This window comes from Mustela nigripes, chromosome 7 (assembly GCF_022355385.1).
Source record: "Mustela nigripes isolate SB6536 chromosome 7, MUSNIG.SB6536, whole genome shotgun sequence".
In the NCBI taxonomy this organism is placed as follows: domain Eukaryota; kingdom Metazoa; phylum Chordata; class Mammalia; order Carnivora; family Mustelidae; genus Mustela; species Mustela nigripes.
The window spans coordinates 21,869,557-21,881,744 of record NC_081563.1 but is presented as its reverse complement, the minus strand read 5'-3'; the positions used below and the strand labels follow the sequence as shown (position 1 = coordinate 21,881,744).

Genomic DNA, 12,188 nt, shown 5'->3' with positions numbered 1-12,188 from the left:
TTCACTCCTGGCATGGTGTTTTGAATATAGGAGCCTTGAGTGAAGTATTTGTGACATCAAATTATCTTGCTTCCTCATTGTGTTTCTCAAGTACCTGTGACAGGATTTTCCGTCTTAATCACATAGGCATTAAGTAAATAGGAGCTAGAGCTAGCCAGGTGGGAACCTGAAAGTCAGGGATGGCTGCTTCCTGAAGTTGAGTTCCCTGGATATAGTTAAGCAAAGGCTTCCAGCCTGACAAATCTGCCACGGATCTTACAGTAGTTTCCGCCACCCTTGAAAGGATGTTGCACTATACTCACAAAATTTTAGAATGTTAGAGCTGAAAAGGAATATTAAGGAATATTAAGAAATCACATAATCTAGTGAACCCCTTTGTTTAAAAGTGGCTCTTTCTAATTTTTTAAACTGAGGTAAAGAAGAACCTGTAGTGAGTGGTACCTCCCAAAAACATCTTGTAAACCCCTAACACTGAGGAGCCCAGTGTGATAAACATAGTCTAACAGGTGAGGAACCTTAAGTTCAAGTGTAATGATGACCAGGCTGCAGAGCCCACCAGTTTCAAGCCAGTACGCGGACTCTTGAGTTTCTGGAATCCCGTGCTTTCCATGGAGGGGTCCACTTTACGCAGCATCTCTAAAGGCCATTGTGGACAAAGACTAAACTAGTGCTAAGAGGATGACAAGTTTTACCCATGCAGGAGCTCACAGTCAAGGCTAGTGAAGAACCCAGGGACACTGAAAAAATAACGCACCTAACTACGGCTCATCGTTTCTAAATTGATTTTCGAGACTGAGAAGGGCATCAGCACCTTGGCCAGTTCCGGGGTGCGGTAGCAGTGAGGGTCTATCCAGGTTAAGAAGCCAAGCCTTCGGGGGAGAAGGGGCATGAGGAGGCAGAGTCGGACCCAAGTGGGAACTATGGAAGGCGGGACCCTCACCGAGACCCCGCGCGGTCCATTTCAAAAAGGGGTTGCTCACACACGGACAGCTGAGCAGTTCTCCGTGAGTATTACGCTCAGTCCACTCCCACTCCAACCCCGGCTGCGGTGGGCGGGGGGAGTTCCGGGGGAAGTCGGACGGAAGGGGCGGGACTTGCGGAGGAACTCCTTCCCGGTCGGGTCACGTGGGAGGGGCTGGAGGCGAGGGCAGGTGAGTGCCGGGCGATCCACCTTTCAGGGCTCAAATCGTCGCGTGCCTTTAGTACCCAAAGCCCATGTGATGACCTGTCCAGGTCCAGAGAATGACAGGCCCTATTTCCGGTGTAGAGTTGGACTCAGGAAGGATACGGGCTGGTTCCAACTAAGTGAATCTGGTGACCGACCAGACTCTGGGTGAAAGCCAGAGCAAACCTGCCATTATGAAGTATCTCGGTGTGGAAGGAGGAGGCCCCCAGGTGGCTCTGCTTCAGAGATGGGGTGGCGGGTGGCTGCCACCGAGATTCCGCAGCCGCCTACAGCCTTCCTCTGTGACCTGATTGTCTAAGGCGATCCCTGTGACAGGAAGCTGTCCAGGAAGCATCCCTTCTGAGGCCTCTGCCCCTCTAAGACGTATTGGAAGCGGGCCGAGGAGAGGGAGTGGAGACAGGGAAAAGTCAAGGGTGTCTTTAATTGTGGGGAGCGGCAGGGGGTGACCCCCCTCTCCTCTTGGCTTGACAGGAATCATGGCACTCTGGCGGGCATACCAGCGAGCCCTGGCCAATCACCCGTGGAAAGTACAGGTCCTGACAGCTGGTGAGTGAATAGACCTGAGCAGGACCAGAGCAGGCTGATTTGGGAGACAGAAGCTCACCCCACCACACCTTCCTCATTTTCTGCTTCTATTGAGCCCCCTTGAAAGGTTGGCTGTCTCTCATCCGAAGTTGTCCCCAGTCTTTTGGTGGGTGGGCCCCCAGGGCTGTTCTTAAGGAAGGGTTTTACCTGCCGTAAAGTAGGATCTGAAAGTCCTCAGAAAGCTTTAATCCCTTGGGGTTAAAGGCATTGCCCCAGGAGACCTTAACTTAGAAAGCTAACAATAGCAAATGCTCGTCTAACATATTAACTGTGCAAAACACTTTCAACACATTATCTCATAGCTCTGACAAAGATCTGTAAGCTAGGATCCCTTGAGTCCACATTAGATTACACACCTATTAAGTGCTGGGATCAGAACTCTTACCCCAGTTTATTTTTCTTAGTTGTTTTTTTTTATTCATGAAATAATATCTTAACATAGAAAAGAATAGTTCAGACAGGTATGTAAGGTTTAAATAGTATTAAAACTGATTATTCTTGGGACGCCTGGGTGGCTCAGTTGGTTAAGCAGCTGCCTTTGGCTTGGGTCATGATCCCAGCTTCCTGGGATCGAGTCCCACATCGGGCTCCTTGCTTGGCAGGGAGTCTGCTTCTCCCTCTGCCTCTGCCTGTGTTCGCTCTCTCTCCCTCTCTCTCTCTCTCTCTTTGACAAATAAATAAAAAAATCTTTAAAACTTAAAAAACAAAAACAAAAAAAAAAAACCTGATTATTCTTGTATCAGTCCCCAGCTTGAGAACCCTTGAGCACCTTTCCTTAATTCATACAAGCCAAGAAATAACTGGTTTCCTGAGTTTTGTTTATACCACTCTTTTGCTTTTCTTATAGTTTTACTACCCTTTTATGTATCCCTAAATAATATACTAATCAAGGATTTATGTTTACTCCAAATCCAGTGAGTGGCTAGTGCCTTACAAACGTAACCCAGTGACTTAACCTGTATTTGTTACCATCTTTACTTTGCACATTAGCTAAGAAGTGAGGGATGGCACAGAGATACGGTAAGTTTTACAGGGAGGGGGGACTAGAAGCTCTGAGACTTGGGGCAGTGCAAGAGTGATTGGGTTAAGATGGGATCTTGCCTATGTTTAGACGAAGGGAAGAGGATTCTAGGGAGGACCATGGGCTTCTTCAACAAGAAGACTATTGAGTGGTAGGCTATGGAAGCCGGAGGAACAGCAAGCCTCTTACTGGAACAGCCCCACTTCAGCCCTAGAAACTTCATTGGGTGACTGGCCAAGGGATGGACAATTTTGCCCCTCCCTGGGCCCCTCTCCAACCTCTGTGCCCAACCACCCCATGTCCTCAGAGTGTCCATCAGCCTGCATGACTCACCTGGTTGCGTGTGTGGTGACTCATTCTGGACTGTGTGGCTGAGATGGGACTGACACGCTGGGCCCTTTGCCAGCCTCAGACTCCCTCGGGGCCCTTCACTGCTGGACGGAAGTTTCCCCCTCATGGCATCAAGAATAGAGAGAGAGAGCTAGTCCTTGTGTCTCCCTACCCAAGGGGTGTGCAGTGGACACAGGAGCTGGCCTTCAGAGGGGCCCTCACGCAGATACATGGGCTATGCTGGGGTGCTGGTCTAGAAGCACTTTCTAGGAAGCACTTTTCTCAGACTTCTTCCCTGCTGCTAGTGTATTCGGATCAAACTGCAAATAAAGGGAGGAGGTGGGTCTAGCTCCCCAGGCTGATCTTAGATCCTAGCGCAGCTTCGTAAGGCCCCCTGGAGTAGCTCCTCCCCCGGGGGTAGTGTCCTCACTGGAAGACAAAATAGGGATTTCAGACTTGGAATTAGAAGAGCAGGATTTGAATTTAAGAGTCATAGCCCTCAGTAGGTGCCTGAAGAGAGATAAGTAAGTGAGTAAACCTCTTGGAGCCTCAGTTTCCTCGTTCAGGAATTGAGTTTAGTTAGCCGACCTCCCAGAGTTAGTGTCAGGGTTATCTCTGTGAAAAGGCTTTAGAAATTAAGAAATGCTTAATAGACACAAAGGCTCCTGGGCTTGGCCCTTTCCATGAGTATTGTTAACCCACACACAGCAAGCTGTTCTTTTTTTCAGACTGATCTATTTATTTTTTAGAGAGAGAGAGTGCGCTTGCACAAGCAGGAGGGGCAGAGGGAGAAGGAGAGAGACTCTCGAGCAGACTGCACGCTCAGAGCAGAGTGTGATGCAGGGCTCAATCTCACGACCCTGAGATCATGACCAGAGGCGAAATCAAGAGTAGGATGCTTGGGGCGCCTGGGTGGCTTAGTGGGTTAAAGCCTCTGCCTTCAGCTTGGGTCGTGATCCCAAGATCCTGGGATGGAGCCCCGCATGAGACTCCCTGCTCAGCGGGGAGTCTGCTCCCCACCCCCCCGCCCCTCTGTCTCTCTGTCAAATAAATTAAAAAAAAAAAAAAGAGTAGGATGCTTATGCTTAACCGACTGCGCCCCCCCCCCAGACACCCCAAGTGGTACTTTTTCTAGTGGTGTTTTGGTTGTATTTGTTCCATTTGTCTTAAATTTGAACATGGGTGACTCTCAGCCTTGGTTCTCCAAGTAGCAGGGCCTGAGGCTTTGGTGCAGGTACTTTGTAAGGGGTAGGAAGTTGTCCCGTGGGGGAGGAGGGCGAGCCAGTATGAGGAAGATCGGATTGCATACTGCTTAGGGCCCATGGCTGCTCCATCCTGTAAAGCTGACTGAGAAGCTCTTTGAAATGCCTCTGAGGACGACAGGGGAGAATAGCCTTTTCCAGAGAAAAGAAACCTTTACCCACCAGCTCTCTTCCTCCATTGGTCAAACACGTGGAATGTCGACACCTGTGTGTAGCCCCCGGTGAGGCATCCACTGCACAGCCCTGGGTATGACCCAGGTTGAGCTGCCGTAGTGGGCGGAGTCAGGGATTAGTGAATCAGGATCCGAAATGGTTCAAGAGAAGTGTCTGATAATGGTTGACCAAGCTAAAGTCAGGAACAGAGCATGCTGGGAAAAGGTCCACTGTGTGTTCCACACAGCCTGAGTCAGCCTCTTCCCGTCCTTTCTGAAGGGCCCTTCCAGTCTCCACTGGGCCCCGGGCCCAGCTCCATCCATTTTTGGCCACTCTAATCCTGCTATGGGGCAGCTGAGCTGCTGCAGACACTGGTTTCCCTGGAGTCTGAATTCCGCCAGGCGTGCGCACTCAGCAGGCAAGGGAGCATCCAGTCCTGCCCTGACACCGTAGAGCAGGAGGCTGCAGCAGGGGCAGGGGTGATGTGCACTGGGGTCCCCGTGGTCAGTGGTAGAGCTGGCACTTCCCAGTGCTCTGCCCTGTACTCGAGACTACGGGGCCCTGGGAAGCTGAGCGTAGCCCTCACTGGTTTGGCTTACATACCTGAGAAGCTGCAGAGCCCTCCATTTTGTCCCACCTTCTAGCAGTAGGACAGCTTCAGTCCAGGAATGGGGAAAGCATCCAGATCAGTCCCCCAGAAAGCACTCCCCCCTCTCTCGCTGTTAGGCTTCTGTTGCCTCTGGGGTCTATCAGAGCCGGCCCCCCGCCCAAGCAGCCCTTTAATTGTGGAGACTTCTGGGGAGGAGAGAGTCGGCAGCACCGCTGGCCCCATGCCAGTAGCTCTACCTGTCACCCAGGCCTCTGATCCTCAAGGGCACACTTCCTGCTCCCCATTCCACCTTTCTGCCCCTCAACCTTCTCATCTTCCATTAGCACTTTATTTTCTTGCAACTAAGACCCCCATACACAAAAGCCACTAGAAGAACATAATAGGGGAAGTAGGGAACTAGGAAGACGGTGTGGAAGTTGAGGCTTTTCAACTAGCGGGCAAGGGGTGGTCCCAAATAGACCGGTGGCCAGAAGCCGCCTGCTCCCCACCCCCTCATTCCACTGAATCGGGTGGGGAGTGACGGCATGAGAACTGGCACCTACCCAAGGGCATGATGTCACACCTGCGCCAGTGTCTGCCTGCTGGGCTCCTCGCCCGGCCTGGCATCGGGCATCAGTGCCTGCAGCCCCTTGCCCTGCCCCATCAGGGCTCGGGCAGTACGTCTTTGCAGGTCTCCGGCTCCAAGCCCCTAGAAACAAGTCCAAGGCAGGGGGAGCCAGAGCTCTAGAAATATCTAGACCAACCAAATATGTCAGGAGGACTCCCAGAACCCAGCTGGGGCCTGTTTGGGCTCTGGTGCTGGGGAAGGTGGAAGGAGGAATCTAAATGTCAGCTCTTCTTGCCCAAACTTGCTTGGGCGGAGATGCGGGCCTGCACTGGGCACTGACCAAAGCCTCAACTGCCCCGGGATTGCTGCAGGCCCAGCGCCCTGATGGCCTGTGGGCAGAGGAGGAATGGCTGGGCACGCTTTTGTCTGAAATGGACAAGGCTGCAGGGGCTCCTCCCTCTCACTGCTGCCTTTCCACCTGACGGGCATGGTCTGGATCCTGGAATCCATCTTTTTCCAAGGCTGCTGGCTCCCCGGACTGTGGTTTTCATTCCTGCTCTGCCTTTAGCTTGTTAGGTGACTGTTGGCAAGTTGGGTGACTGTTGCCGTCTCTACAAGGTGACAAGGAACAGAGAGGGTCACCTCCTGGGCAGTAAAAGACAGGAAGTGCATTAATCTAAGAAGTGTCTTTGATGTGTGGCCTTGGAGGCCTTGCTTGGGCAAGGAGTCCCCTGGGAGTGGAAGGCACAGAGGCCTCTTGGCGCCACTGACCCATAAGCCCACGTCTCTGCCCTTGCCGTGATTCCCTAGCCTCCTGTTCCTCGAGAGAAGGCCTGGGTTCAGCCCCAACTCTACTCCTTACTAAATAACCTCATCTCTTAAAGACGTTCAATGGAAGTGTGACCCCACCTCCCAGGCCTTTCGTGAGGATTAAATGCGTGAGATCCATCTGTAAACTGTAAACATTTTGCCAAAGTAGAACATCAAGCTGTTAGGTCCCTTCATTTAAGAAGTGACTGCCTTCTGTTCTGCCCTCCGTGGGCCTTCTCCGGGTATCCTTGCCTTGCCTTGACGCATGGCCACAGCAGCAAGCCCTCCCTGGGGGAGGTGAGGCAGGAGAAAGGGAGATGAGTGCTAACTGTGTGGAGCTGGGAACAAGCCTCCACTTTCACAGGTCCTCACACATGGGCCTGGGAGCTCCTCATGCCCTTCCCGGAGCAGGCCTGTTGTTTGGGACTATACATTGGCGTTTTCCCTTGCTTGGTTTTCTGAGCACCTGCCAGGCCCTTGGTTAGGTGTGGCGTAGGATAAGAGAACAAAGATGTCTAGGATTCTCTCTTCGCCCCCTGGGAGGTCATGGCTAGCATGTTCTGGGAAGAGCCTCCAGCACTTTGAGAGTTTCAGGGAGAGGAGAGGCAGGACCACCATGATGGGTGCGCTGGGGCCCCAGAGCTGCTCCAGGGCTGGGAGTGCCAGTAGCTGAGGCCATCTGTGGGGGTCGTGGGGGTCGTGGCGCCAGCCTTCAGCCTTCCCCAGCTGCCTGGGCAGCGGCTGCAGCTCTGGGGCAGGGCTTTGCGGTGGCTGCGGGGGGAAGAGCTATGAGTGCACAGCCAGTGTGGACGTCAGAGCCTGCTCTGTACCAAGGACTAGGGTTAAAGGATGTATTTGCCCAGTGCTGATTGAGGGCACAGGGACCATGGTGTCTGAAGGGCTGGAGGGGGGGCTCTCATTACTCAGTGATACAGACAGGCGAGCCGGAGATCATCTGGTCACTCCCAAGTGACCCTGTGTGTGTGTGTTTGCTGGAAACCATCATGCCACCATAACTGACGGGGGGCTCTGTAAATAGTGACTGTTTCTATCTTGGTTTCTGGGTGTGGGCGTCTGACTAGGGTTGCTTGGGAAAGGGGTGTCTGTATGAATGAGGGAGGGGGAAGTAGGTACAAAGGCCTGGGGTTTGGGGGGAATGGCTATAATATCTATTGTCCCCCCCAGTCCGAGGTTGTGAATGGGGGGATGTCTGGGTTTACCTGATTGTGCTAGGAGGTGACCAGGATCCTACTTGTGGGGACTCTTACCAGTTCAGCCAGTCGGCTTCCTGCCTGGGACCATGTAAGCACTCATGCTTCAGAAAATGAATTATTCTTGCTATCCTTCACAAAGAGAGACCCCAAGACCAAGGTGAAGGACACTTTTCAGGGTCTCGCCTGGGACTAGGGGAGAAACCCTAGAGTTCCTTACCATTCTACACAGGATCTGTTCACAATATGATTCCTGGAAAAATCACCATGTAGGAAGTCAAGCCACCTGGTTCTTGCCTTGGTTCTGCCACTTACTGGGTATGTGAGGTCCCAGACCTTCATTTCTATATCTCAAAAATAAGGAGTTTGGATGGAATTATCTGGAAGGCTTTTCCAGTTTGTTTTTTTTAAGGTTTTATTTATTTATTTGACAGACAAAGATCACAGCAGGCAGAGAGAGAGGAGGAAGCAGGCTGCCCGCTGAGCAGAGAGCCCAATGCAGGGCTCGATCCCAGGACCTTGGGATCATGACCTGAGCCAAAGGCAGAGGCTTTAACCCACTGAGCCACCCAGGCACCATGCTTTTCCAGTTCTGATAGTCCATGGTTCTCAGTGCCAAGCACCTTAGGTTCCCCTTCATCTGCAGTTGCTGACTGTGACTTCCCTTTCGGACTCTGGGCACAGTCTGTGGGTCCTGGACTGATGAAGGCTGCTCAGCTCAGTTTCTAAAATGACACTTTGAAGTGGCAGTAAAGGACTGGCCATTTGCCCCAGAATTTATCTCTTAGGCTCTAAGGGTCAGAGCCTCATTCAGGGACTTCCTTCCGTCCCTGGAATGGCAACCTACCTTCAGGAGGTATCCTGACAACACCTGTGTACCCTGCGCAGGGTCCCTGATGGGCCTGGGTGACATTATCTCACAGCAACTGGTGGAGAAGCAAGGTCTGCGGGGACACCAGGCTCGCCGGACCCTGATCATGGTCTCCCTGGGCTGTGGCTTCGTGGTAAGTTCTGTCTACAGTGGGGTTGCTGGAGGACTGGACGGTGGTCTTAGTTCCATGTCATTCTTCAGTTTCCCTTGCCCTCCCATGCATCTAAGCCAACCTTAGATAGGATTTGGTTTCTAATCTTTGAGAGAGGAGCATTGTGATGCAAAAGCCAAGCGCTCCCCTTGCCACACACTCTGTTCTCTCTGGGGTTTACTTTCAGGGCCCCGCCGTAGGAGGCTGGTACAGGGTCTTGGACCGTCTCATCCCTGGCACCAGCAAGGTAGACGCGCTGAAGAAGATGCTGTTGGATCAGGTGAGCAGAAGGAAAAGGGACTTGGGAAGCAGGAGCTGGCATGGCGGGGCAGGGATTTCTGTGCTCACAGAACTTTAATTTCTCTCCCCAGGGGTGCTTTGCCCCATGTTTTCTAGGCTCTTTCCTCTCACTGGTAGGAGCACTCAATGGACTGTCAGCCCAGGACAACTGGGCCAAGCTGCGGCGGGTGAGCAGGGCAGGTGGGGGACGGTCTCCAGCTGGCAGCCTGGCAGTCCCCGGGGAATGAGGCAGGCTTCGTGGGGAGGAGCCGGTGGGATGCAGGCAGAGCCCCAGGCTCCAGCTTAGACGAGCTGGGGGGTGCGGTCGGAGTGTGGTCTGTGTTGGACGTGCTCTGCAGACTGGGAGGTGGGCACTCCTTGGAAGTGTGTGCATGGGTGAGTTTGTTTCTTTTGTGTCCCCAGGACTATCCTGACGCCCTCATCACCAACTACTATGTAAGCGCTGACTCTGCAGCTGTCTCTTCTGCTTTCTTGAGTCCAGAAGTGCCCGGGGATGGGGGTCCTCCTGCCATAGAAATCCCACCCAGTTGGGATGACTCTTGTCCCCAGTGTGGGCACTGTGCTCAGGGAAACCCTCACCCATCCGCCTTGTTCTTGTCTGCAGAAGCTGGAGGAAGGCCGGTGAATCTGGGGGTCGGGTGAGGGAGGCAGCCCCCCAACCTTTACCTTCTTTCTCTTGTAGCTCTGGCCCGCTGTGCAGTTAGCCAACTTCTACCTGGTCCCCCTTCATTACAGGTAAGACACATCCTGACACCCCCTCCCCACTCCAGGGAAGGTGCACGGCACAAACAGCTGGACACCAAGTGATTCTCCTTTCGACCTGGTGTCACTGGAGACCCTCGCAGAACGCTGTCCTGTCAGAGTCCCTCAGACTCTCAGGCATGCTAGTCAGACCTTCTGATCCTTTAGCGAAGCTGTCCCAGAACTGCCTACTGACTCTCTTTCATCTTCTCGAAGAGGCTCCTGCTCATAGTCCCGTCTCCCCCACCGCCCCGCCTGAGCGCTCACCTTCGAAGGCAGAGCTGCAGGGCCAGTGCCAGGGCGGGTAGCGTCTGGGTTGGACGGGAAGGGAGACCAAAGAGCTGAGGAGGAACGTGGGCCCGTGAGTCCGCTGCAGAGCACTAGTCCACCTTAATAATAAGGGTAGTTGCTGAAACCACAGTGAAAACCACAGCAGAGCTTAAGATGAGTCCTTACAATTTTGGGTGGTGAAAGGGCATGGGGAACGGGAAAAGAATGAAACTCTTCAGAGGGGTGGAGTCAGCATTTACATGAATAGTGTTGCTTAATGGTCCTCAACACTAGGGTCCCTGTGATACTCTTTGCAACTAGAAAAAGGTAAATTGAGAGTAAAGAGAAGGAGATGCTACTTTTCATGGCCGGCTGGACGGTTTTGGAAGGTAGACTCTCTTAAGTTGGTAAAGGTGGACAAAGACGAGTATTTGGGAGCCTGGACAGGAGTGAGTAAGAGCCACTCTTGGCGGGATGACGGTGTTCTACTCTGAGGCTCGGAGACAGAGCTCAGACAGCCCCAGAACCCAGCCTGCTTGTCCTCTGGTCTGAGCCACATGTCCCTCCCTCAGGGCTTGAAGGAGGGAGACCTCAGTGTAGACATTCTCAGAGACCAGCCCTCCTTTCCCGTAGCACTCGTCCAGCTCCCCACCCCCAGGCTTGCTCCTCATCCTCCATTGTCCTCACGATGCCACCCCCCGCTGTGCCGCAGGTTGGCCGTTGTCCAGTGTGTCGCAGTCGTCTGGAACTCCTACCTGTCGTGGAAGGCCCACCGGCTCTAGGCTAGCCTCACCCCGATGTCTGTGCAGACAGTGCTGTGGCTTGACCCCAGTGCGCTCAGAGAGCCTCCTCGAAGAGGGCACATCGCTTTTCCTGGGGTACCGTGGTCACTCAGAACCTAATGGACTTAGCACCTGACTTCTTTTGAAATCATTACAACCTTTATAATGGTCTTCTCCCCACCATGTGGTAGGCACCCCATAAATGCGTCTGGTCTTGTCTGCTGGGACTCAGCCCTGTATCCCACAGTGCCATCGCCCCCACTCCTCACAGACACATCTGCTCTCTAACCTTCCCAGCCCAGCTGGAGCTCCGGCTCTTTTGGGGGCCCTGAACCTGTATATGGTGCCTCCACAGATCTGTTTGGTAATTACGTAGTCTGAAAGCTGTAGACGTGATGCGAGGGCCCCAGCAGAAACTATGGGGCAGTCAGAATTTCTAGAGCTGGGAGGAAGTCTAGAGACAGCCAATCCCTATCATCTCCTATGGAGGAGCACACTCAGGTGTGCTCACAAAAGTGAGGTGACGGTGTCCACAGCACCAGCCAGTGGCAGAGTGGAAACTTGAATCCACATGCTATAGATGAATGTTTGTGTGCCCTCCAGGATTCCTCTGCTGAAAACCTAATGCCCATGGTGATGGCATTAGGCAGTGGGACCTTCGGGGGTGATGAGGTCATGAGGGATTCGTGCCTTTTTAAAGCAGCCCAGACAGGTCTCTCACCCCTCCCACTGTAGGGGGACACAGCGAGAAGGTACTCGCTATGAAAGTTAGCCAGCTGCTTCTCTCCTGATAGCACATCTGTCAGCGCCATAGGCTTGGACCTCCCAGCTTCTAGAACTGTGTGAGAAATAAATTTTGCTGTTTATAAGATATGGAGTTGAGAGTAGTTTTGGTATAGCAGTGTGAAGAGATGAAGGCAGGTTCCCTTACTTCCCACCAAGTGATCTTAACTGAAGGTCAAAGGAACAGTAATACTGCTGCTGTGATTCCCAGAAGAAAAACTAACTTGGCGAAAATGCCGCTTGGGGGCAAACTCTGAAGCAGATGGACCTGTCTTTTGTAGTCTGAAAGCACCCAGAGGCCAGAGGCTCTCTAATGGTGCCTCGATCAGTCTGGCCTAGAATTTGTACCACAGGGCTGGCATAAGACCACATGCATCCTGGCAGTGGGGCTGCATCTGGGGTCAGAGATGGTACCAAAGTGGGAGCCAGGAGCCAGCTGTGCTCCTGAGTGCCTTAGTTTGCCAAACTGATAGTGGGGACTAGGCATTAGGGACTAGGTTAGAGCAACGCAACCTTCTCCCAATGCCTCTGGCCCCTTCTAGAGGCCAACAGCGGGGGGGGGGGGGGGGGGGGGG

General features: G+C 53.0%; 1 protein-coding gene across 2 annotated transcripts; it reads left to right on the top strand.

Annotated features, from left to right (window-relative positions):
- The first annotated feature begins 1,095 nt into the window (after window positions 1-1,095).
- MPV17 (mitochondrial inner membrane protein MPV17) lies at window positions 1,096-11,701 on the top strand. 2 transcript variants are annotated; one of them, XM_059407578.1, is made up of 8 exons: window positions 1,096-1,151; window positions 1,658-1,732; window positions 8,604-8,719; window positions 8,925-9,017; window positions 9,109-9,204; window positions 9,440-9,472; window positions 9,720-9,772; window positions 10,761-11,701. In XM_059407578.1, exons 2-8 carry the CDS (start codon window positions 1,663-1,665, stop codon window positions 10,828-10,830), a joined length of 531 nt encoding a protein of 176 aa, XP_059263561.1. In that variant the 5' UTR covers window positions 1,096-1,151; window positions 1,658-1,662; the 3' UTR covers window positions 10,831-11,701. The 2 variants fall into 2 exon arrangements, with proteins under 2 accessions (XP_059263561.1, XP_059263563.1); XM_059407580.1 differs by lacking the exon at window positions 9,440-9,472.
- Window positions 11,702-12,188: the final 487 nt, after the last annotated feature.